Source organism: Pygocentrus nattereri, chromosome 11 (genome assembly GCF_015220715.1).
Source record: "Pygocentrus nattereri isolate fPygNat1 chromosome 11, fPygNat1.pri, whole genome shotgun sequence".
NCBI classification, from domain to species: Eukaryota; Metazoa; Chordata; class Actinopteri; order Characiformes; family Serrasalmidae; genus Pygocentrus; species Pygocentrus nattereri.
The window spans coordinates 23,730,022-23,755,164 of record NC_051221.1 but is presented as its reverse complement, the minus strand read 5'-3'; the positions used below and the strand labels follow the sequence as shown (position 1 = coordinate 23,755,164).

Genomic DNA, 25,143 nt, shown 5'->3' with positions numbered 1-25,143 from the left:
TGTAAAAAATAGTATTAAAGTATTAAAATATTAAAGGCTTTTAGTTCTATAGTACTGGCATAACATAAAATAACGAAATAAAGGTAAAAGAAAGGGTTTCCATCTGCTTCTTGTCCTGCTGCAGCTCAGAAATACACTCAGCATATCAGTGAAGAGCAGAAAACATCTTTATCTTCATTATCACTGTCTATCTGTCTGCTATTCTCTCTAGCTATTCATTGCTGTCTCTGCTTCATCAAAGGCTTAGTCATTCCATCTCTCTCTCTCTCTCTCTCTCTCTCTCTCTCTCTGTCTCTCTCTCTTTCTCTTTCTGAACTCTGCCATCTCTCTCATTCTCTCTCACTCACTTTCTGTCCTCCCTCTCTTTCTTTACAATGCCCTCTGTCCTCTCTTTCTCACTCTCTGCTCTATTCTCTCCCTGCCCTCTCTCATACCCCGCTTCACCCTTTCTCTTTCATGTTCTCTAACTACACTGAGGCTGCCCTCTGTGCCGCTGTGTTAGTGTAATTGTGTCAGTAATTGTCAGTGTATGTATGTGTGTTCATTAAATTTGCTCTTAAAACACTCCTCAGTGTAGCTGTGGACAGTAAGTCTGACCACTTTATTAAAGGCTCATTAAATCTATGTTAAGCTTTTATTAGGTTCTTATTAATCAAATGGACAGTGCGAAATGTTCTGTTAAAATGGTAGCTGCACTGTTAAAAAGGCTTCAAGGGTTTGGTGAAGAAAATGGTTCTGTATAGAACCATGAACACTCAAAGAACCCTTTGCATCATGAAACGGGTCTTGAGACTGATGTAGTACGTGCTGTAGATGGTTCTATATAGAACCTTTTTTAAAATATGCCCTCTCTTCTCTTTTTTACTCCTCAGAGACTTGTTTAAGTAAATCAACTTGCATTAAAGCAAAACAGGGCCATTTAAAACAATCAGAAATTTTAAAATGTTTCAAATATTCTACTTTTAACTCACATTCATATGCTAATAATGTAGTCTGTAATACAAAATTTTGTATTATGTCAAAGTAGTGATCTTAGGCCTTTGGACTTTTTGCTTTTCCGAATCCTCAAAATTAGATTATGATTTTAATCCAACATGAGAAATTATAGTACATTGTTTATATAACACTTGAATAATAACTTCAAATCATCAAATGTTAGCACACCTAATGTTTCCACTAGATATATAATCAGTTGCGTTTTCGCTGATCTAAGCTGATAGGATTACACAGAATCTCTCAGAGTGTGAATGTAAGCTCATTTCATAGCTGTGCAGGAGGAGATCCAGTAGCTGCACTCAGTCCCTCACTGCATTATGGCTGCGCATGTGTGTGATTAGTGGGTGGAGGTGGTAGAAACTGTCACTCTCTGGCTGTCACTCAATTTCTATGTACATTCATAAGACAGTGAGCCTACCCACATTCCCATTCAGCCCTTACATTAATGCTGAATATTTATGTTGAGTGCAGCATTGCTGAAATGGAATGAATAGCTGTTCTTTGCTTATGTTTGGCATAAATGCTGTGAGCACTACTCACTGATCGTGATGTATAGAACTGTGTTTTAATCGATTTAACCTCCCAGCACAGAGTCGAAAGGTCATTTACACACATCTGTGTGCCTTTATAGTGCATGCTGCATATATGTTAATGGGGATCTTTAACAATTGGGGAAGATCTCCTAGAAATGGACAAATCCACAGTGTTCTCTCTCGGGGTCAATACATTGAACACATGTCCAACACATCTTTTTTCACTCTCTACCATGTGCAAGGCTGTGTGTAAAGTGTTTGTACATTCTCTTGAGCATCATAAAGGTGTGTGTGGGAGTATGTGCATTGTGCACAATGACCTCTTGCTCTGTAGTTGGTAATTTTAGCATACTTTGAACAGCTGTAAGTTCATGTTGGCATTTCGTGCTTGTCCAATATTGCTTTAAATGCTAACTTCAAAGCAATTAAAAAATCAATTTAACATAATTTTCCCCTGACTCAAAATTTATGTGGTCAGCCAAGGTATGTTTGGCATTGTAAATTTGCTTCTAAGGTTAATGTTGCAATTAATAGAATCTATAAAAATTGACAAAAGCACATTTCATAGTTAAAAACAGCAGCAGATATTTTGAAACCTGAGTTTTGGCTGTAACTCTGAGTTTCCTCTGCTTTTATAGATAATAGTATGTCATACAGTGTGAAAAACCACATAAGTTGATTAGTTTAGTTGATTAGTTGAGAAGGTTTGAGAAAAGTGTGTGAAGATTTAGACGCCCAGTTTACATGATGCTAAATGGGGGTTTATAAACTTTAGTTTCTTGTTAGATGGACGAGCCTCATAGCTGTAGTACAAAATTTAAATATAAATAAAAATAACATGTGGCCACGTCTTATTAAAGCATGGAAACGAGATTCTAATGCATGGCAACAACTTAGCAAGGCATGGGAATGAGATGATTAAGTTGTGTCCACAACTTAGTAAGGCATGATCTCGTTCCCAGACCTTACTAAGTCATGGCTATGCATCAGGATATTTTTCCTATGCCTTACTAAGACGTGGCTATGATTTAATTACCTTGTTCCCATGCCTTACTATGCCCTGTTCATGCATTATTTACCAGGGATATTTTTAGAGGTTAGTTGTATTTTCTGCTTCTCACAATCCAAATAATCCCAAACACGTTAAATAATTAATCATCTTATAAAACCTTCTACTACTACTTCACATCTTGGATGTTCAGTTTTATTGTTACAAATTTTTTTCTTTTCAGTCTGTTTTCTTTTCTTGACAGCTACACGTCTTTCAGATTGATAGTACTGACAGAGTAAAAGGGTATACAAATGGATGCTGATAGATTTTATATCATGCTTAGTGTGGTAGACTTTTGCATAATTTTCTGTTAAATATGTTTCCTGTAATTAATTAAAAAAAAAAAAAGACATTGAGCAAAACTGGTCTCAAAACAGGTGGAAGGGGACGTCTACCACCACAGTTTGGGTGAAACTTCAATCAGACAACAGAAATTTTGGTAGATTGGCTATTAAATTGATAGAATCTCTTCTCATCTATCACTGCAGCACAGTGAGAGGGAGATGTCATGTGTCTCGCATCTTATCTCAGAGTGATGTATTTGAGCCATCAGCCCTGTGGCAGGCAGAGTAAGTGAAATGAATGTAGAGGGTAGTGGGGATGAGGGTGGGCCGATCTGTCCAAGCCCACCGCTGCTTCAGGAAAGATCTACGCACTGGATCATGCTCACATGATCCAGCCTCTGTGACCTGAAAATAATTTTTTCTTATAGCTGCTAGGACATGTAGGTTTCCTTTCATTCACTCATCCATCTATCCATGCAATATCTACCTTCCTTTCTTTTTGCTCCATTTCAGTTGATGTCAGTCTTGTGTGCACTAATGAAGCTCTCTTTTTAAAGCACATGTTTTGGTTGGGTTCTATGTACAATCATTGTGTGTTCTATTAGAACTCATGACCCATCATTAAATATAATACAAACCACTACATAAACTACAGTTCATAACTATATTGTAAAGAAATGACTGTTCATTAAAACCCTAGTGGTGCATGAGATTCATTTATTAGTCCATGTTTTTAAAAGTAAGAATTGCATCCTTTCTCCATTAATTGGGGGAGGAAATTGTGACGAGGGTTGAAGAGGATGGCATGATGAATGTCCTATTTAAACATAAACCTGATCATTACTGTGATGGCTTTTTTCTGAACTTTGCATGAACTGTGCACAATACCTCACTGTTCATCAGTACAGTCCACAGGTAGTACATTTCCACACCCCAGACATGCCCTAATTGGTGGATTATAAGTATGTACCATATAGGGATCTCATTTCTTACTGTCTTGGTGAGCAAATACAGGTGCTTAGAGCCTTTTTAATTGCCTCTTCAAGGTGTACATCTCCACTATATATACTGCTGCTGCACCTATTTTTACACTACTTACACTATTTCAGGACACTTTTGAATATACTTCTTTTGTTTTTCATTATTTTTTTAAGTTAATAGATTTTTTATTACAAATTATAGCATCAGCATCCCAATGTGAGTGAAAGGTTGAATCTTTTAAATAATTACATGAACTTCTTGAATGTCTTGAATTTCTTGGTATTTGCTGTGCCCCCTTTTACTTTTTCCTCTTAAAATTCCAGGCATACTACATTCTGGGGGTTATTATTCAGCAACTACAGGGACTTCAATGCAAATTGATTGAGCTATTCTAAGGTTATAGAAGTGTTTAATAAAACATAACCATTAAAGTAGTTTGTAATCAGGCTTGCAAGGATTCCTTGAGTTTGTGCCATGGTCTCTGATGAGTCAATCAGATCCACCTGAGAGTCACCTAAACATGAGCTTCAATGGAAATGATAAAATATGACCTTTTTGTACAAAGGTCAGTGTCACAAATGTGCTTTTGAATAGTGATCCAGACACAGTGCAGAGTCTGAAATGTTTCACTTTGCTTGTCACAGCTTTTCCGTGTTTAGTTTTTTTTTTTTTTTAATATTAAAATGTATACTGTTTATTTCAAGGTTTAAACAAAAACAAAATTCCAGACTTCCAATATGTTCTCTTTTTTTGGACCCCACTGTTTTTCATGGTAAAGAACAGGTGTATGTAAAACTTTGGGTATGAAAATAAGTTGATTGTGCAAACAAGCTAACACATCCTCTACAAAGAACACATGTTTGCTCATTTTAATGGTCAGTTGCTGTTTGTATTTGATCCCTGTAGAGAATGTGTTAACTTCTGTGTTCATTTTATCTTGAGCAGGGGTGCACAGACTTTTGCACACCGCTGTATGTGATCTTATGTGTTCACCTCTTGCCCCTCTCTTGGCTTCCTCTCAGAATCTGTCCAAGCTACTGTGGCACTATAATTGTAGTAAAGCTGTAGTATAAATGTAGTGCTGCAGCCAGATGCTTGGAGTGTAATAAGGTTTAATGGGGGTGATGCTGAACGGAGCACTTCTGATATGTGGCCAGCATCCACTCCTGTGTGTGTGTGTGTGTGTGTGTGTGTGTGTGTGTGTGTGTGTGTGTGTGTGTGTGTGTGTGTGTGTGTGTGTTTCCTACAGCCATTTCAGTCCACCGTCTGTTTGTTTCATAAGACACATGGGAATAAGGCATCTGGGTTGGTCTTACATATATGCAGACATACACATGCACGCACTGCAGCCCTGAATGAGAACAGGCCATTAACACATTCATTAAGCTGTCATTAGTGTCAATATGGGAAGTTAATTAACGCTACTCATGGGGGAGGGGAGATGGACCTATTTTAGATTCTGATTGGTTGTTCTTTCCCTCAGCCCCCTTTCTTGCTCTCTTCCTCACTCACTGTTTGTCTTTTCCTCTCTATGTCTCTTTATCTCTTCCTCTCTTACTCTCTCTCTCCTTCTCTCCCTTTCTTGCCCTCTCTCTCATTCACGCATTGTCTCTTTCTCTCTATCTCTCCATCTGTCTCATTTACTCTTTGCCTCTTCCTCCCAATCTCTTTCCATGTCTTTCTGTTCCGCTCTCTCTTTTTTCTTTTATTCCCTTCCTTTCTTGCTCTCTCTGTCTTATTCACTCTGTTCATTCCTGTCTTTATCCTTATCTCTTTATATCTCTTATTCACTGTCTCTTTTTCTTCCTATGTCTCACCACCTCTCCCTCTCTCTTTCTCTCATTTTTATTCTGTCGTTTTCATGCTCTCTCGCTTATTCACTCTTTTTCTGTCTCTTTCTTGCTCTTTCACTATCTACATTCCCTCCTCCCTTTCTCATGATGCAGATGGCTAGCTTGTTAGTAAAAAAAAAAGGGAGAGAGAAGGCAGAGAAAAAAAGAGAAAGATGACAACAGTCATTTCCAAGATGGATTGATTCAATTTAGCACACATTTGCAGCATTAGGTGACATATGGATGCACTGGCCTCTCTTCTTTTTTTAGGAATGCAGGAATTCTGTGTGTGTGTGGGTGTTTTTCTGTTTCTGGGTGGGTATCAGGAGGTGATGTTTGTATTAGAACTGTCTCATTCTTACTCTTTCACAGGGGTGCTGTGTATAAGGGAACTAAATGAAATGATCTCATTATAAAATTCCACTAATTTATCAAAATATCTTCATAATTGTTAGCATTCAAGAAAGTCATTCAGAGTGGATTGATGTGAAATGCTCTTCTCTTCTAGTGAAACTTAAAGAGTGAGAGCTGGTGGTGGTAGAAACCAGATGTCTGATACATTTAAAACTAAAAGCAACCTAAAAAAATGATATGAAATGGTTACAGGTATATGACCTGGTGCCTGAGACATTGTTTTATGATAGCATGTTTTAAAAATCCACTCATGGTGGAGAGGTACAAGCAGGGTGTTGTAAGGCAAAAAGTCCCCAAAAATTTAATTTTTATTTTTTTTTTATTCAGATCAATGTTACTCATGTTGTACCTGTGTAGGTTCACTGGTGGTTTTGGATAGTAAATAAAATGGCTTGTTTGCATTGTAGCCAGTGTGACCCCTGGGGTCCTATCATCATCACTGTTGAGAAATCTGAATTGGTAAGTTTCTGTGCAATGAACCAGTTCACATCAAACCACTCTGAATGACTTTATTTACATTTTAGTGATAGAAGAGTAGAAATAAGAAAAAATCAGTGGACTTCCCCCCTGTTTTTTGTTTTCAATAACAAATTTCATTTAGTACATCTTGGACAAAGCTCTGACCATCATGCATATCAAGAAAACATTTAAACAGCTGGTGTCATTAGGTTTTTCCCAGTGAACTGGGCTGGTGGTGCAGAGTGTGATGGGGTGATATAGTATCTATGAGTGTAAATAGTGACACCTGTATTACAGCAGCTGTCGTCTCCCTGCTGCCCATCTGCCCTGCTCTTAGCCGCAGCCCCTCCCCCATTCATTCTGTTTATCCCTATTTATCCTCCTCTACACAGAGAAACACTCAGCAGGTGACAGTCTTCTACAGGTGCTGCTTGTAAAGTCCAGCTTCTAATGCTGACCTGAGGCCACCTTAACAGTTTGTGCTTTTCTGATTCCCATTAGGGTCTGAGTCAAAGCAGCTGGAACTTGCTCGGTTTTGCTAAAACACCCAAATTTAGAATGCCTTGCTGATGTCAAATTACACTTAGTTTACATTTATGTAAATGATCACACTGTCAAGATGGATTGGGTGTAGTTTTTTTCTCATGTAATTGATTAAACATTAGCATGGTGGCATTCAGCATCTTATGTTCCTGAATTTGACTCAGCCTGTATGTAAGTCGAAACTGTGTATACAGGTGAATCAAGCAAATTTAATACATTACATTTTTCTATGCACAGCTTTATTTAGTCAACAAAGGTCAGAATAATTTCTATTTAATTTCAATTTTCTTTCTACCAGCATTCTGTAAAGCTTGTCCACCCTCATAACAGAACTGCAAAAGAGCACATTTGTGGGTGGAGCATGGACAGGTTGATTTAGTGGAGTGCATATGGACAGAGACATACCTCCTTGGACACACATTGGCTTTGAGAAGATGGAAGGTAAACTGAACAATAAACCAAAGTGAAATTAATGTATGTTTAAGAGTAACAGAGATTCAGTGTAATGAATGGAAATCAAGTTTCATTTGCTTGCTCTCAGTTAATAAGAAATAAAAATATAGATAGCCTATACTGTGTGTGGTTAATGAAACGTGAAGTGTGTTCACAGGATCTTTATCTGTTTCCACCTCTTCTTCCTGTGGTTTGGCACATCCTCTGCTGCTGCTGGCGGTTGTCCAGTATCTGAGTTCGGCCTCCACTGGCTACATGCCCTATGGCTGCTCTCAGTGACAGACGGGTTAAAGATAGAGCACCAAGTAGCTCTGACCCGCAATCTTATCACTTCCACACTTCCGCTGAGAGAGAGAGAGAGAGAGAGAGAGGGGGGGGGATATATACATGGAGCTAAAAGTGATGCTAACACTTTACAATAGTAGTGTATGCAATGGTAATAATAGTCTTGCTTCAAATGTTTATATCATTTCCAACAAAGAAGAGTCAGACTCTGCAAAGAAGAGTCAAAAGTCAGAAACCACCCAAATATCATTATGAATTAGGGAATGCACCTGTGTTATGTATGTATTTATGTAGTTTAGTATGTTAATACATAATACATAGTATGTTAAGTCTAGAGGTCTAGACATCAGCCCATACACTGCCACCATATTTTAAATGATCAAAACCCCCTAACACAAAAAAAGTGCTGAAATGGGCTATTGAGAAATAATGACTTTGGTTATTAACTAACTTATTGTCCAGCTCTCTTCAAATGTAAACCAACATCATCTGCTTATTAAAGTTAGTTTTAGGTCTATTTTTTCATTATTTTTTGCATTATTGTGAGACATTTCTAAGACCATGATCTGTTTCTAATCTTGATGTACGCCTAAACTCAGAGCAACACTTTTTTCAGAGTATAGCAACTAAATGATCACAACAGAAGTACTATATGAAACATTTACACAAATGGATTCATGCTACAGGAGAGGGATGTACATGATAGCTGTTGGGTGAAGGTGCGTGTATAACAGTGAAGTGGTCTCTGTTATTGGACTTAAGCAGCAAAGGCTGTGTGATGGAGATTCTACACTCAACAAAGACAACATGAATAAAACATGCAGATCCCTCACATTCATGTAACATTCTCTCATAGCAAACCACTAAGTGTTCTCTAAATGATACATCAGACAGTGTTTTGTGTGTGTGGTGTGTGAGTGAGTGTGTGTTTGTGTGTGTGTGCGTGTGTGTGTGTGAGTGTGTGTGTGTGTGTGTCTGTGTGTGTGTGTGTGTGTGTGTGTGTGTGTGTGTCTGTGTGTCTGTGTGTGTGAGTGCGTGTGTGTGTGTGTGTGTGTGTATAAAGCGTTGCCTCAGTAGACCAAGCAACAGGCCCATTTATTTCAGTACCACCATGTTTCCTCAATAATGCAGCAGTTTGGAATATTGTATTCTGACATATTGGTACTGTCACTTACAACTCACACACACAGATGGCTAAAAAAGAGTTAGGGATCTTCACTTAAATGCACTAAAGATGATTTTCTACAGTGAATGTGCAACCAATCAGTCATTCAGTCAGTCAATAAGTTGGTGAATACTGGTAAACTAGGACGAAGAGTAAAGTGGAACTCTTCAGCTTGATTCTTCATATCTCCATCTGTTTATACTTCAGTGATCAAAAATCATTAATTAGCTCATCCTGTGGAAGTTGATTGTTAAATGGTTGGGGCTCTATGTGTGACAAACAGGATCATGAAAATAAATGCTTTGTGAAATGACACAGCAGATCATGTTAAATGAAAAATCTCTGAAATTTCGGGATAATTTAATCAGATGTAAACAAATTCATTCAAGAGCTCATTGTGGAGAAACTTACCAACTTATTTTACAGTGGTGGTGATAGGAAACAAATATGTTTATAGCACAAATAACCATTTTCACAAATGACCAGTGAACCTATACAAGTCTTCTGAGCATTTATATTTAATATCGAAAATGGTAAAATAGTATTCAATTGTAAAAAATCTGATCTAAAAACAATCATAAAACAATTTAAAAAAAATTTTGAAACAGCTTGGCTTTTTTAAAAAAAGTGAAGCTAGCTAGGCAGTTTTGGCTTGAAAATGTCTTTCTCAGACAACCGAGTATCAGTCATAAACAAACTTTTCATGCAAAGCTAAAAAAAAGAAAGATGTCCATCAAAGTATCACTTTCCAGTCCAGTTTTTCACAGTAGAGAAATGAAGTGTCCCACTTTAGTAGCATCACTAAATCTGGGTTTGGTTAGCAGAGGTTCTAAGAAGGGTCATCATGCCTGTGTTGTGTATTTATTTATTTTTGATTTTGAGACGTTTGAGGGAAATTGTAACCTTTTAAAAAGGGTATCATGTTAGATTCTATCACATAATTAACAAAGAAAGTAATATTTCCAATTGCGTCCCACTTCAGCAATATTCCCCTTAGCTGATACCACATACTGCTGCTGGTGGCCAGACAATAAATGATGGATCAGATAAGTCTCTCTCTCACACACACACACACACACACACACACACACACACACACACACACACACACATACATATATATACACACATGACATGATTGGTGATGGTGACTAAATTCTACGTGATGGATAAGAATGCTAATGGTCTGTGTCAGGTGGGCAAAGCCTGACGAATCAGAGAGCTCTTCTGCTCTCGTGTGACTGGCTTATGATGGCTTAGAATGCATAAGAGAATGGAATCAGTAGGAGAGAGAGAGAGAGAGAGAGAGGGAGAGAGAGAGAATGAGGGAGAGGGAGTGACAGAATGAGGGTAGGAGAAGAATCTCATGACCGCTTCAATCTAATTGTGTCTCCTGCAGATTCTTGCATGCTGTGTTGAACATAATAAGTGTAGACTAATGCTTTCAACTGCTTATTGCTTATTCACAAAAACTTTTTGCCATTGTGCTTTGATGCTGTCATAACATTTTTGACCCCTTTCACGGTCAGGATAAGCCATTTTAGCATCATCTGTGGGTCAGTAATCATGAATGGGTGTGCATGTGTGTCTCAGATAAGTAAGAAGGTTTCAGTAGGGCCTCTTCAGGATTTTGAGGTCCTTTACGGTGTACATGGCATCAGAAAGGCTCTTCTTACATTTTGTTTGATTATTTCTTCTTTGTGGCTTTATTGAAACAAGCTGAGAAATATTTGCAAAAGTGCTGTCCAACGATGATTGTGTTCAGAAATTTAATTTAATAAAAATTGTAATTGCAATGTTGTCACTGTCCACAGAAAGCCATGTATCTCAATTTTTAAAGATTTTTAAATCTTTCTACTTCATTTCAACACACCAGCTGTCTTTTACATATGAAAATGTCATGAAGACTGGACCAATAGAAATGCTCTAAAATCACTTGGATCAAAATCTCTTTACATTGACTTATACTAAAAGGTAAGAGTGTTTTTGTCCTCTCTTGTAAAGGTACTATTTAAACCAATTTAAACCAACTTAATTTAAACAAATTAAATTTAAACCAACAAGGTTATGATGTAAACATTGTACGTAAAACATAAAAAAAAAAGCCGGCTCTCTTAAATGCGAAAGAATCCAGAAACTTTACCCTTAGAAGTGTGACCAGGCTTTTTGTCAGTCGCAAAAAGAACAGAACTACTTAACTAGCTAGCACTATACTTAATTCATTTTGCTCCACATGTGAGGAAGAAAACAGCTCAGGGACAGTCCAGTATGATCTTGGCTTAAGGGTTAATGAGTGAACACATGAATAAAACCAGAATGGCCGAGTTCACTTCTGCTCCATTGTGGAGATGTAAACTGAAATGAGTCTTTACCTGGAGGATAAACAAAGCCCTGTGGGCTTTATTCAGAAAGTGTGTGAGAGGAATCCCTGTGTGTGTGTGTGTGTGTGTGTCTGTGTGTGTATGAATGTGCCCCTCTCAGCTGGCTGACAGCAGGCTGCAGAGAGCTTCTTTATTCTGACACTCCTGTGATCTGTCAGTCTTCCTCCCTCTTAACTGTAACCAACAAAATGACTATGTATGCCTATATATATGCGCGTGAGTGTGTGTGTGTGTGTGCGCACATGTGCTGAAAGTGTGTGCTCTGGTGTGTTATGTATGTGTGTGTGTGTGTGTGTGTGTATGTGCACACACTGCATAATGCATGTGAGGTTGAGAGCGTGTGTGTCTGAGAATATTTATCTGTGTGTGTGTGTGTCTGTGTGTGTGTGTGTGTGTGTGTGTGTGTGTGTGTGTGTGTGTGTGTGTGTGTGTGTTTGTTGGGAACAGATGCCCCGTCACTCTCTGCCCTCTCTCTCTTTCATTAGGGCTGACAAATCAGCTGTCACTCAGGCTGCAGTCCAATTTACACATAATGGCTCATGCATGGAAACTGATGGCAGGGCACACTTCTTCTCATCTCTCTCTCTCTCTCTCTCTCTCTCTCACCCTGAAAGTCCCTGTTCAAGTCAGTCTCACTCTCACTCTCTCTCTGTCTACATGTTTTCATTCTCTCTTTTTCCCTTTGCCCCTCCTACTTCTTTTTATCTCTTCTCTCACTCTCTGCTCACATTCTTTCTCTTTTCCTTGTTGTCTCTCCCTATCATCCTCTCTCTCTCTCTCTCTCTCTCCCTCTCTCACTCTCTCACTCTGAGTAGAAAGCTCAGTGTGCTCCTCCTCTCTGTTCAACCGTGCAGTCAGCAGTGGGACGCTGTGATAGAGGAAAGGAGGAAAAAAGAATAAAAGAGAGTCAGAGGGATTGATCGGAGGACGTGAAATCACTCCCCTCCTTGCTCAGGATGAAGGGATGGCACATTTTGCACGCTTGTTTACAGGACTATTTGTTCTGAGCCCCGCTCTCTCCGTCCTGCCTGCTTGTCTTCTGGATGAAACCTTCAGTGAAAGCCCCGCAGTAGTGATGAGCTCTCTGACCTCCAACTGTCCGGAGGTTCAGAGATTTCTCTGACCAGTGGACCCCTGTTTGGAGTGCTTTATCTCAGCCTTGAAGCTTCAGGAATTGAATTCTTTAATCCTTAAAATCATCATTCTCTCAGTTTCTCTCCTCAGTTTCTTCACTACAGCATGTTCGGACTAAAGCCTCCTCTCTACTATCTGTCTGGTGAGAGCGCTGCTTTAACTGCTTAAACTTTTTGGGAGGTGTGTGTGTGTGTGTGTGTGTGTGTGTGTGTGTGTGTGTGTGTGTGCGTGTGCGTGTGTGTGTGTGGGTGGGTGTAGAGTGGCAGCGATGAAAGGCTGGAAGGTTAATTCGCGCAGAGCTGTGGTGATTTGGGAGGTTAAAGAGAGGGCAGCAGAGACAGAAATCAAGAGAAAGAGCCTGAGAGGAAAAAGAGAAAAGAAGGAGTGGGTTAGGAGAGAAAGAGAGAGAAGACAGGGAAGGAGATACAGAAAGAGAGGGAAAGAGAGATGGGACAGGAAAGATGCAGTAAGAAACTGAGCAAGAGAGATGGAGAAGGATGGATTTGGAAAGAGAAAGATGGATTTGGAAAGAGAGAGAGAGAGAGAGAGAGAGAGAGAGACTAAAAGGGGCAGAGGGAGAGACTGAAGGATTGAATGACAGTAAAAAGGCACTGTGGTTTATTTTATATTAAATTTTAGATATTTATTTTCCATTTTTAGTGACTTCATTTCAAATGGCAGAGTGCACTAAAGCCTGTTCTCCATCACTAACAAAGAAAAAAGATTTACAATTGAATGTAGAGGGTAGGGAGAGAAAGAGAAAGAGAGAGAACGAGAGAGAAAGAGAGAGAGTGTGTGTAATAATGTACATAGTGTATTATACTGTGTGTAGGTGATGTCTGCGTGAACAGGTCTGGGCTCATCATTGCTCTTAGCTGAAGCTGCTGTCTGTGCTTTACTTTCACTTTTAACAATGCAATTGAAATTTACAAAGCTGGATCTCTCCACTCTCTTTCTCTTTACTGTCAGTCATCAGCTCAGAGAAGCCTCTGTTTTATTTAAGAGCTGGAGGGAAGTGTAAGGTTAACAGTAGCAGCGCTGTTCACACACACACACACACACACACACACACACACACACACACACACACACACACACACCTCACACTTCAGCAGGAGAAGGAAGAGAGGATAATGTCTTTTTCATCTAAAGGCCAGATCCTTATTTTTGATCTGCATTGCAACATTATTTTAACCCCTGAAAATGTAAGAGTCTTCATGTGGGCACACTCTTCAGTTTCCTAGCAGATTCTGAATAATCAGTATTAAATCAAATCAAATCACGTTTATTGTCACATCACATTACACAGGTGTGAAAATCCTTGTAGTACTTACATAAACAAGGTATATAAAGGTATATATATATATATATATATATATATATATATATATATATATATATAAATACAGAGAAGCAGGTACACAGGGAATAGAGAATTGATAAATGAGTAATTACACTAATACACTAATACAGAAATACTGAATGAATACTGATGAATTACTCAACAGTAAATCTAGTGTTCAAGCAGACAAGTAACCAAGCATGCAGTAGCAAACGTAGTGTATTTACCGTACCACAGTGTAGAAGGTGATATAAAAGATAATAATCTAAAATGATCTGCCTTTTTACTTAGAACATGTTCTAAAGTACAGACAGAACCATCATAGCAGTTACAGAGAAGACAAGACACACTGTCCTTTCAGCTTTGACCCTTGATTCTTTTACCCTGGGGGCTATCTGAGGGTCAGAGGTAGTGACCTAACAGGAGAAGAGTGGAAAGATGTAGAGGAAGACGTTTTTACTCTCTCTCTCTCTTTCTCAAACTCTCTTTCTCATTTGCTCCCTTCCTTTTCTCTCACTCTACATCTCTCTCTTTAACCTCTCTGTCTCTATCACACTTACTCTCTCCCTCTCTTTCTCATTCTCTCTGTCTGTTTCTTTCTTGATCTCTCCTTTACTTTCCCCCCATGTCTTTCTCTTTTTCTCTTTCAGCTTCTGAATTGTTTCTTATTTTCTCTCTCAGCTTCTGAATTGTTTCTTATTTTCTCTCTCAATTTTCCAAATGTTTGTTTAATTTCCACCCCTCTTTCTCTCTCTCATTCACTTACTCTCATTCTCATTCTTTCATTCCTTCATCTCTCTCTTACTCTTTTTTCCCCCTTTTTTCTCTCTGTCAGTCCAGTGCAGGCCTGTCAGTCTGGACCTCATCAGCATTATTAATAAACTAGGCAGAGACTGCCACACATCACCATCTGTGCTTGTGGAGCTGCTGCCACACACACACACACACACACACACACACACACACACACACACACACACACACACACACACACACACACACACACATACACACACACACACCCCGAAAGGCAGTTGTGTCACTGTGTGAGCAGTGAGGTTTCCTTTCAGCTGAATGCAGTGCTGCTGCTCAATGTGCTACAGTGAATATTTACAGCAGCAGTGAATTACAGTGAGTGTGTGTAAATGATTAAACCACTCTGTTATGGCTCTCAACACCCCACTGAAAGACCAGCTGGAAGAAGAAGCAGTTCACATTAACAGTGTTTTTGAGAGGATACAACTTATGTCCTATAGACTGAGGTGGGACAGAGAGAGTGTGAGCAGGGACAAAAGTGAAAGAGACTGTGTTATGACCATATATTTGTAGCAGTGTGTGTGGGTGAGAGAGAGAGAGAGAGAGAGAAACATTTTTTTTCTCTGTGCATGTGTGAGGGGCAGACTGTTTGTTCTTGTGTGTGTGTGTGTGTGTGTGTGTGTGTATCCCCTGCACCACTCTTCCTCTCAGTGGGTAGTCTGCCATCCCTCCATTCTTTTCTCTCTCACTCATTCACACACACGGCCCCTCCCTCTTCCCCCTGGCTCCTCAGTGCCGTTGCTACAGCGACCGTGTCAGACACACGCTAGTCCCTCAATGATTACTTGAGGGGGAAAGGAGGAGCATTCAAAAAAGAAGAAGAAAAATGAAAAAGCAGGATAGAATGGAAAAGAGAGAGGACAGACACTGTGGCTGACACAAGCAGCTAATTACACCCCCTCAGATAGGAGCAGAGGATGGAGTGATGAATGGGGAAGTGTGAGCAAGAGAGAAGTGATAAATGGATTAAAAGAGGAGAGAAAATGGGAAAGGGGGGGGGGTAGTGGTAAATGACAGAATAAACTGAGAAATGAGAGGCAGAGAAATGCAATAGATTTGAGAAAAGCCTGCATAAATCTATAAAAAGACTAGTGCATAAAAGGGCTGCATGATATGGACAGTAAAGTTTTGTGATTCTACTGATACACGCTGTGAAATTAACCCACAGCGTAAATGTGATCTCAAATAAGTTTGAAAATGCTAATTAAATTTTGTATTTACAATTTGCGTTTCCCATGTGAGTGTCGTTTAAGACATAATTCAATTTCAAAGACAAAATGTGCATTTGGCATGTGCAATTCTTTGTATAATGGTTGGAATGCTTTAACTTGGAAAAGCAAAATATGTTAAAAACCAAACTACAGTTGCCTGTTGGCAATTGAATTTCCTCAATGTTTCACTCCAGCTCTGTCAAAAATGTATTTCACCCCTGCTCGCAACTACATTTTCACTTTCAACAAGGCACTCCTGTCATTCTAGCAGTCACCAACCAGGCCGAGGATAATTCTGTCAGAAGTTATTTCCTGCGAGACTCTGCCCAAAGCTGGTCAATAACATTGGTGCTGGTGCAGCCACAAGCTCTCATAGTCCATCAAGAATCACTTGGAGACACACATGGCATCACTTTTGACAGAATTATCCAGGGCTTGGTCGGCAAGCATCAAACTCTCTCTGTAGCAGTGGTTACTAATCTTACCTCTGTATTGCAAACAAGTGGCTAGCTGTGTACCAGAAGAGCTGAACTTTACACTTTTTCCTCTTAAAACACAAGTCCTCCACAAGTCTCACCAACAGTGTTTGATTGGCCGGAGTGCCTCATTGACAGTGAAAATGATATTGCAAACAGCAATCCAATTTCAGCAATGCAACTGCAATTCGCTGCTGTCAGAACAAAACCTCACATCTCTATTTTTCAGTTTTTGACATAATTTGAAAATACTTGTTGTCCTTTACACTGTGTGTTAATTAATGATGAATGGACAGAAATTACTTGGAAAAAAGTCTGTTTCCTTTAACTTATATTAAAAGATGAGTATGTTTTTCCTTCTCCAGTAAAGTTAAAATGTTGGAGACACAGGGTTTTATTCCAACAACAGCAAAATACATTTTAATTTTGCTGGAGCTGAAGTGCAATAATGAGGAAAAGCAATTGCAAACAGGCAATTGTTATTTGTTTTAATATGACCAAGAGTGAGTACGTGTGAGAGAGGTGGAGAGTTCAGAAAGTGTATTAAGGAGTGTAGTGCATTCACAGATGTCCAGAGCTTTTACAGTTTTCTGCTTGTTGCTTCCTCCTGTAGCTCCTCGTGCTGTAAACGGTCCTCCTTGTGCAGGTGCATCAGGGAGCCTGTGCATGTAACTGAAAGGCACTGAATACCAAAAGCAACAGCTGTGCTCCTAACTGCTGCACCAGAGGCCTCAGCCACAATGCCATCACACACTGCTAACAAGTGTGTGCTGTTGCCGAGAGAGACAGACAATAGCAGCCATGTGACACTTGTGTTTAACCAAGAGAGAGGCTTCACTTCTAAAGGCTCTAAATATGGTCTGCAGAGCAGCTCCAGCATATAGAGCTTAACAGAGACATGAAGAAACGCACACGCAAACATATAAATACACACGTATTGTCAACCTCAGTGTGCAGTGAAAAGCGTGGACGGTTGGAGAAAAGTCCTTCTCTCTTTTCATATCGACAGGTGTGTGTGTGTGTGTGTGTGTGTGGGTTTGTGTGGGTTTGTGTGGGTGTGTGTGTTCGTGTGGTTAGGCAGAATGCCAGTAGGTTTAATTGCTCAGAGACTCTAGAGGCACCATGAGAGGTCTGCTGTTACTGTTCCTATCTCTCTCTCTCTCTCTCTCTGTCTCTCTCTCTCTCTCTCTCTCTCTTATGGTTGTACACACTTTTATACTCATGTTCTGGGGTGAAACATCTCATTGACCAAGATAACAGATAAGCCAATTCAACATATGATTCCATAGCTCTTTCACTACAAGTACAATCACAGACAAAAATTGCAGTGGTCATGAGTTGAAATCAGTGTTCTTGAACCGTTTAATGCGAAATCCTCCACGATTGTAGGCTCCACACTCTCACACTGCTATGTTATGCCTTGTTTCAAGTGAAACTGTAGCTTTTCACATTTCTGTTGTATTTGTTAGTTTGTGGGTTGTTGATTTATCCATAGCTCTCCTGCAAGCATTGTCCAGTGTGGTTGTCTTAAGCTGTTTTCCAGTGCTTACATTTTTGCTAACATTCTTGCTGATTTTACTTGTGTTGCTGACATTATCAATGTGTTTTACTTATATATGTGTGTGTGTGTGTGTGTGTGTGTGTATGTGTGTGTAGCTTGACTATGCCTCATACCAGCAATCTGGTTGGCGCTTGGCTCATTTGCATAAAGTTTGTCTGGGAAGAGACTGCAGGGTGAGCATCAGCGGTTGCTGTGTTACTCACATGTGCACCTGTGATGTTGTTTCTCACCACACTCTAGAAACAGGGTTTCTTAACTTTGTTGTTGCAACCCACTTGGGGATCCTGATGTGGTTCCAGAGAGGTCATAAGATCTTTTAAAACATCTGATAAAAAACACAAAGACAATAATTTTTACAAGTGGCTGGCAAAAAAGCCATGTCACTTAAATAGGAAAGAACATGAAAACACAAAAAATAGAGGTAGAATTAGTGCTAAATTACACGTTGTGGCTTTAACCCTGCAAATTAGTGTCAGCCAACAGAAAACCAGAGGGTTAGCTGTGGCAAATTTACAGAAACGTTCCTCAGTTAACTCAGATCCTGTTTACACCTGGTCAATTCATGCATCTTGCGTATCAGCATTATATCTGGATAAGGCAATGCCACATAAAAATGCATGTGCAAATGCAGCCAAGATGGATTTAAAACAGATACTAATCTAATCCCTCATACTACTGCAAGAGGTGTCTGAGAAGCATTTGAGCTATTATAGCAGTGTAAATACATCCGTCTCTATAAGACATATTTGACAACCGAAACCTCTCACAGTACAAGCTAAACTCCTCCTAATACAACCAATACTCCTGCCAGTACACTCAAAACCCCTTCAGAGTACAATCAAAACTGTTCTCCATGCAATGTCAATGGGAATGTGATCTGTGTCTACGATAAAGATAATCATAATGGACGTACATGGTTGTGGACTGGACAAAAGAAATGCTTCTTAGCAATATGGACAGACACTATTGTGCTAAACAAAGAGGTTAAATGGATGAACAGCTGGTAATCCAGATACAAGTCGCATAAAGTGACCAGGTGTAATCTCACTCACATTTATCACTCAAAAAAAAAAAAACAGCTAACGGTATCCATTTACTGAACTATACATCCCTCCAAATGAACCTCATCAGGACCGCTCATACTCACCTGACTTTTGCTCCACCATGAAATATTGTTAATCCTAAAAAAGGAGTGCACTCTGAAGATGGTTAAAGGTTAAGAACCCCAATCTAGGATGCTATGATCTGTTTCATGTAAATTATACAAACAATTCAGATGAAAACAGAAACAAAAAAACATACAAACAAAGAACCCACATAGGATATAGCATAATGTCACTACTTGTGTCATGTACATGCTATTAAAAACATCTGCACCCAAGCTTAGCACATCTTCCTGCATTCCTGTAAAAGACCCTATTATAGCACGCAGCACAGAAGGCTTAGCTATCTGTTTTTGTGTCTGTACCCCGTGCTCTTTCTTCTCCACACCTCCAGCTCTCTCTCTGCATCCTAAACGCAGCTGTATTAAAATCCCACTCTCTGTATACCTGTGTATATAGGCCAGCTCAATGCGGCCTGTCCAGCCTCCAACATGCTGGCTACACAGACTTAGCGCTGGTGCTAAAGCTAACACATCAAAGAAACTCAATTCCCCACAGCAACATTTCTTAACAAGGACAGACAGTCTCCACGACAACTGACAATAGTAGTCTGGCCTGGACTCAACATGGCCGATCTTCAGAGATGCTCTTCACAAAACAACAGATGAAAACAGAACGCATGTAATTCCCTTTTGAAACAAGGACTCACAACAACATGGAAATGAATGATCCGCTGAGCCTTGGGAGCTTTTTTTTTTTTAAATCTCAGGGCCAGGAAACAAATAAAAAGCATATTTAATTTGTTTGAATCATCTGTGTAACTAATAAGCTGGTAATTATACTGTATTTTCCACCAGCCTGCTTTCCTCTCCCTTTCTCTCTCTCTGTGCCACATTTACTCTTATTTGTAGCAAACAAATCGCTTTGATGCGTTGACTAATTAAAGAAGCTACTGTGAGTGCGGTGGAGGAGACCTGTGGGTATTCAGCAGCGGGGAGCAGGAAAAAACACTCTGTCTAGCATGTGTTACATTCTCCTCCACTGCTGTTATCTTTCACCTCTGTCTAATAAAAGGAGGTTTTTGTGGTTTATGACTTCCTGTCAGTGTTTACCGTTCCGTTTCAGTGGCGCTTCTTCCATTCTCTTGTGTTACAGCCTCAGCCACCTTGGCTCCACTCTCTCACATTTGCATAATCTGCATAATCATCCTGATTTCAGTAGCCAACACTTCTGCACACAATCATGTGGCTAAGTGGTAAATCATAATTAGAAAAATCATTTCTGTGACCATGGCACGCTACCACAGCCAGGAGGAGGGAGGGATGCGAGAGAGAGAGAGAGAGAGAGAGAGAGAGAGAGAGAGAGAGGGGATAGAGTGATAGAAGGGAAGGGCAAAACAGTGGGAAAGAATGCGTGAGAGATTTGAGAGAATGAGTGAGAATGAGAAAGAAAAGGAAAGAAGAAGAGAGATAGAAAGAAAAATAGATTCAGAAACATTCATTTTTTGTTTAGAAAATCAATTGTTGTAGGATGGAGGGGACTCCCTGACTTGGAGGGGAGGGAAGGCTGGAGGGAAAGATGATAAAAAAGTGGTGGACAGTTTACCTGCAACTCAGTTCAGCTCAGACTTCTGTATCTCCCTCTTATGAGCCTCATCTCTCTTCTTTGCACACTGTGAATATGTGTAGTTGTTTTACAGTCCTTGTTAATGTTTGATATCAGATTCAGATCAACATTTACTGCTGCAGTTCCTTGGTGATCTAAGCCCACTTGTGTTTGTGTGTGCGTGATACAGATAGTTCAGGTGATGTTTTTGTGAAAGTAGAACAAAGGGGTAGCTATTGCTCTTTTGCTCTTTCTAAAACAAATGAAAGGATGAAGCTCTGTACACACACACACACACACACACACACACACACACACACACACACACACACACACACACACACACACACACACACACAGTATAAGCTGATAGACAAGAAAAGAGATTTATATATCATAGGAATTATTTATGAATAAATAACCTATTCCTTAGGAATGATTTTTCAGTCAATTAACAGATTTTGATAGATTATTTAACAAAATTAGCTAAATTAGTTTCTAAATGTCTCTTTTGCCCCTTTTGTAATTATTTGTCAATCTCATAAAAATGGAGATGCTACTGTCATGTTAACTCTGACTCTGTCCTTCTCTCTCTCTCTCTCTCTCTCTCTCTCTCTCTCTCTCTCTCTCTCTCTCTCTCTCTCTCTTTCTCTCTCTCTCTCTCTCTCTCTCTCTCTTTCTCTCTCTCTCCACACTGCACTCACCATGTTCACCTGCTGTTTCTGTTTATTCTAGCCTTCTTATCTTACATCCTCACATTCAGAGCTGTGTTTGTTTACCGTGTATGCAGGTGTGTGTGTGTGTGTGTGGCGGTTCCCTCACTTAATCCGCTCTCTAATCACACTAATCCCCATTTATAACCCTATCTGAGACTCCATGTCAGTCAGCAGAAAGTGGAAGAGGTGAGACATTCTCTCTCTCTCTCTCTCTCTCTCTCTCTCTCGCTCTCTCTCTCTCAATGTAATATAATGGTTTATTAAGCTGAAGAAGAGGACAGGACAGTACGAACATATGTGAGCAACAATAGTAACATAACTACAACCTGAATAAGGGAGTTCCACAAGGATACTTCAGTAAAGGCAGTACCACACAGCATGAAGCCTTTTGCGTGGCGTGTGAAGCACTGTGATCATATTATTAATCCATTCCTACAGGTGAACTTTGGGTGTGTGTGATCTGTTTAGCTTTTCTGTGAATATGAAGGTCATGTTCAGTATGGTCATGAGGGAGACTCTGTTCCTGCTCCCAGCACACATTAATCACCTCACCACTCACCACACACACACCTACACACACACACACACACACACACACACACACACACACACACACACACACACACACACACACACACACACACACACAGCACTGAAAGAGTAAAGGTGTGTATGAACCAAATCAATGTAATTTATTAGCTGTGTGTGTCATGCTCTTCTAACTCCACTCTCTCAGTGTGTGTGTCTGTGTCTGTGTGTGTGTGTGTGTTGTTTCCTGGATGAATCTGCTGTTCTGTTGTTCTTTTGCTGTTCAAAACAGCTGCACTCTAATTGCAGCACTAACAGATGAATCTTCACAGCACTCTCTCTCTTTCTCTCTCTCTCTCTCTCTCTCTCTCTCTCTCTCTCTCTCTGTCTCGTGCTCTACTCTCAATCTTCCCTTTTTCAACCCCTTTCCCCTATCTTCTCTGCTATCCCTCTCCCCCTTTCTTTTTCCTCTCTCTTTTCCTCTTCCTTGCTTTCCCTCTTCTTTTCCCTGTCCTCCCTCTCCCTTCCTTCTTTCTCGCTTAACTCTCATGTATTCCTTTAACTTGTTTTCTCTCTTACTTCTATTCGTCTCCCTCTCTCTTTCTATCTCTCTCTCTCGCTCTCTCTCTCTCTCACACACACACACGCACACACACACACACACACACACACACACACACATGCTCATCCATAACCCCTTATTTTCCAGCTGCAGGTGCTACTGTTATCAGTTAGTACTAACTGCCACACACACACACACACACACACACACACACACACACACACACACACACACACACACACACACACACACACACACGCACACACACACACACACACACACACACACACACTCACACACACACACACACACGCACAATAGAAGCACACACAGGTCTGTAAGACCTTTGACTCCTCTATAAAGATCTGTAGTGCAGATACTAGCGTTCTCCCAGCGCTCAACTCTGTTTTTATATGGTGCCACCACACTCACTCGACTTTGCACAGCCAACTGAACACACACACCCACACTTCCAATTCAAGTCACAATGTGTGTGTATGTGTTTGTGTGTGTAAGGATGCTGTAAGCTTTAACTCCCTCCTCCCTTGTTCTTTCTCTCCTCTGTGCTTTTCTTTCTGCTGTTTCCTCTGTCTCTGCTGAATGCCTGTGTGCTTTCATTAGCACAAAAGGGGGAGGGGCTTAGTGCCTGTGGCTACTTATGGAGTGTCTGATCAGGGAGGTGAAGAGCAGACATTATTTTGAACAGAAAAAGAGAGAAAGAGGGGGAGAGATTGAGAAGTGCAGAAGGGGAGTGTGGGCCTCTGTGTGTACGTGATAGAGAGAGAGAGAGAGAGAGAGAGAGAGGGAGAGAGGGAGGGAGGGAGAGAGGGAGGGGGGGAGAGAGGGAGGGGGGAAATGCAGCTGAGTCTATCCAGGTGGGATCACAGTGAGAGCATCTTTTCATTTATTCATTCTTTCGCTCATCTGTTTTGTATGGTTCACTATGTGTTCATAAAGGGGGGATGTTTCCTGTCTCTGATAAAAAGATAACATTTATTATCACATTATCTCCAAGAGTGAATCTGTGAATCTGTCACTGTTTTCTCTTTCTTTTGCTCTTTTGCCACATGTGCAATGGCCCAATCACTTGTATTTGCATTTCCCTTCTGTGACATTTCAGTTCTGAAGCTCATTTCCTTTGGGCTTCAAACATGTCTTATGACTGATATATTAAAAGCTCACCACACATCAAATATTCCCAACTTAAATCACCCTTAAATACAGCTGTTTAAATGTTTTAAACAGTGATTGGGCATCATAATAAACATGATTTCTTCAGGTAAAGCATTTTCCTACGTCAATAGCCCGTGGCTGTTCTGGGAAAAACTTTCCTGTTAACCAGTCATTACTATCTGATGTCATGAGTGTGGGTCTGCTGCTCCTCATTTGAAAATTCTCTCAAAAATGCACTGGGTGGTTTCAGCCTTTCAGTTCCTGGGTTTTATTAAATCATCAATAATTTAAAACACTAAAGAGAGCACTAAAGAACATGATGTACAGCAGCCCTAACTTTAAATAGAATAATAATTTTGTAATTTGCATGTGTTGTATAATTGTGAAGTGAAAAATCAGCAATTGTTACATTAGTTATGTGATGAGTGCTCAACAGGCTGCATAAGCAGCGCCTCTGGTGTATGTGTGTGTGTGTGGGGGGGGGGGGGGGGGGGGGGGGGGGGGGGTTCCATCTTCTGAGATTGTGGTCATTTGTATTGCGGTTTTGGTCTTGGTTTTAGAATCATTACACCCCTAGCATATACTGAAACTGTACCTCTTTCATAATTAATTTAAATGAGGACTGTCAGTAACCATAGCAAATATACACTGTAAAAAGTGGCTCGTCAAATCTACGTAAAAAATTGCTTCATGTGGTAACAAGTAAAGAGTTAGGAAAGAGTAGAAGTGATTGGTTGAAAGGACTGTTGTTCCAGAAAGTGAAAATGGATAATGATACAGGAACGTGTCTTACTTGAAGATATACCTATACGGTATTACCTATAAGAATGTTTTTTCAAGAAAAAAATGTTTTATAACACAATTATAACACCTCTTAGTAAGACCGGTGGAAGAATCTGACCCATGTAATGCTATGCTTATACAAATTCTAATTTTAATTTTAATGTAAATTCATAAACTATTACAGTGATGTAACTAGGATCTTATAGGCCCCAGTGAAAAAAAAATTAACACCCCCCCCACACTTTCCAAAAACTACTTTAAATTAATAAAAATGACAATGTACTTCACATATTTACTTGCTATTTTTATGTTGATGCTCTCACACCACTCCACCCACTAGCACGTAATGTATTTGGTTTGCTATAGGACATTGGAATAAATGCACATAGACCCAGTACAGTAAAAGTAACGCATTTTTGGTAGTTTAGTTATTTATTGTGTAAATTAGACTTCATACAGGAAGGATTTGGAAGTGGTTTAGCGAAAACATATCAAATTACAATGGACTTTTAATTATTTATTGTAATATCAATTCATTGAGTTAATTAATTAATTTAGTTAATTAATTAAGTAACTGTTTCTGGAAAAAAATATACATTCCACATAACTGAAGTCTGTTCTGTTCTATTTTTGTAAAATAAGGTATAAGATAGGTACACTAGGAAGCAGAACCTGAGCTATTGTTGTAAGCCAACGCCGAACATGCTGACTTAATGAAGTCAGTTAGCTTGAGTGAAAATGAATGATGGAGATGAT

At 39.8% G+C, this 25,143-nt stretch overlaps 1 protein-coding gene across 1 annotated transcript in view; it reads left to right on the top strand.

Annotated features, from left to right (window-relative positions):
- The first annotated feature begins 12,079 nt into the window (after positions 1-12,079).
- LOC108428793 (genetic suppressor element 1-like) overlaps positions 12,080-25,143 on the top strand; it is a 60,754-nt gene continuing 47,690 nt past the window's right edge. Inside the window, exon 1 of the mRNA XM_017700079.2 lies at positions 12,080-12,653. Within this exon, the coding sequence (XP_017555568.1) occupies positions 12,617-12,653 (37 nt within the window). The 5' untranslated portion in view covers positions 12,080-12,616. The remainder of the gene's footprint in view (positions 12,654-25,143) is intronic.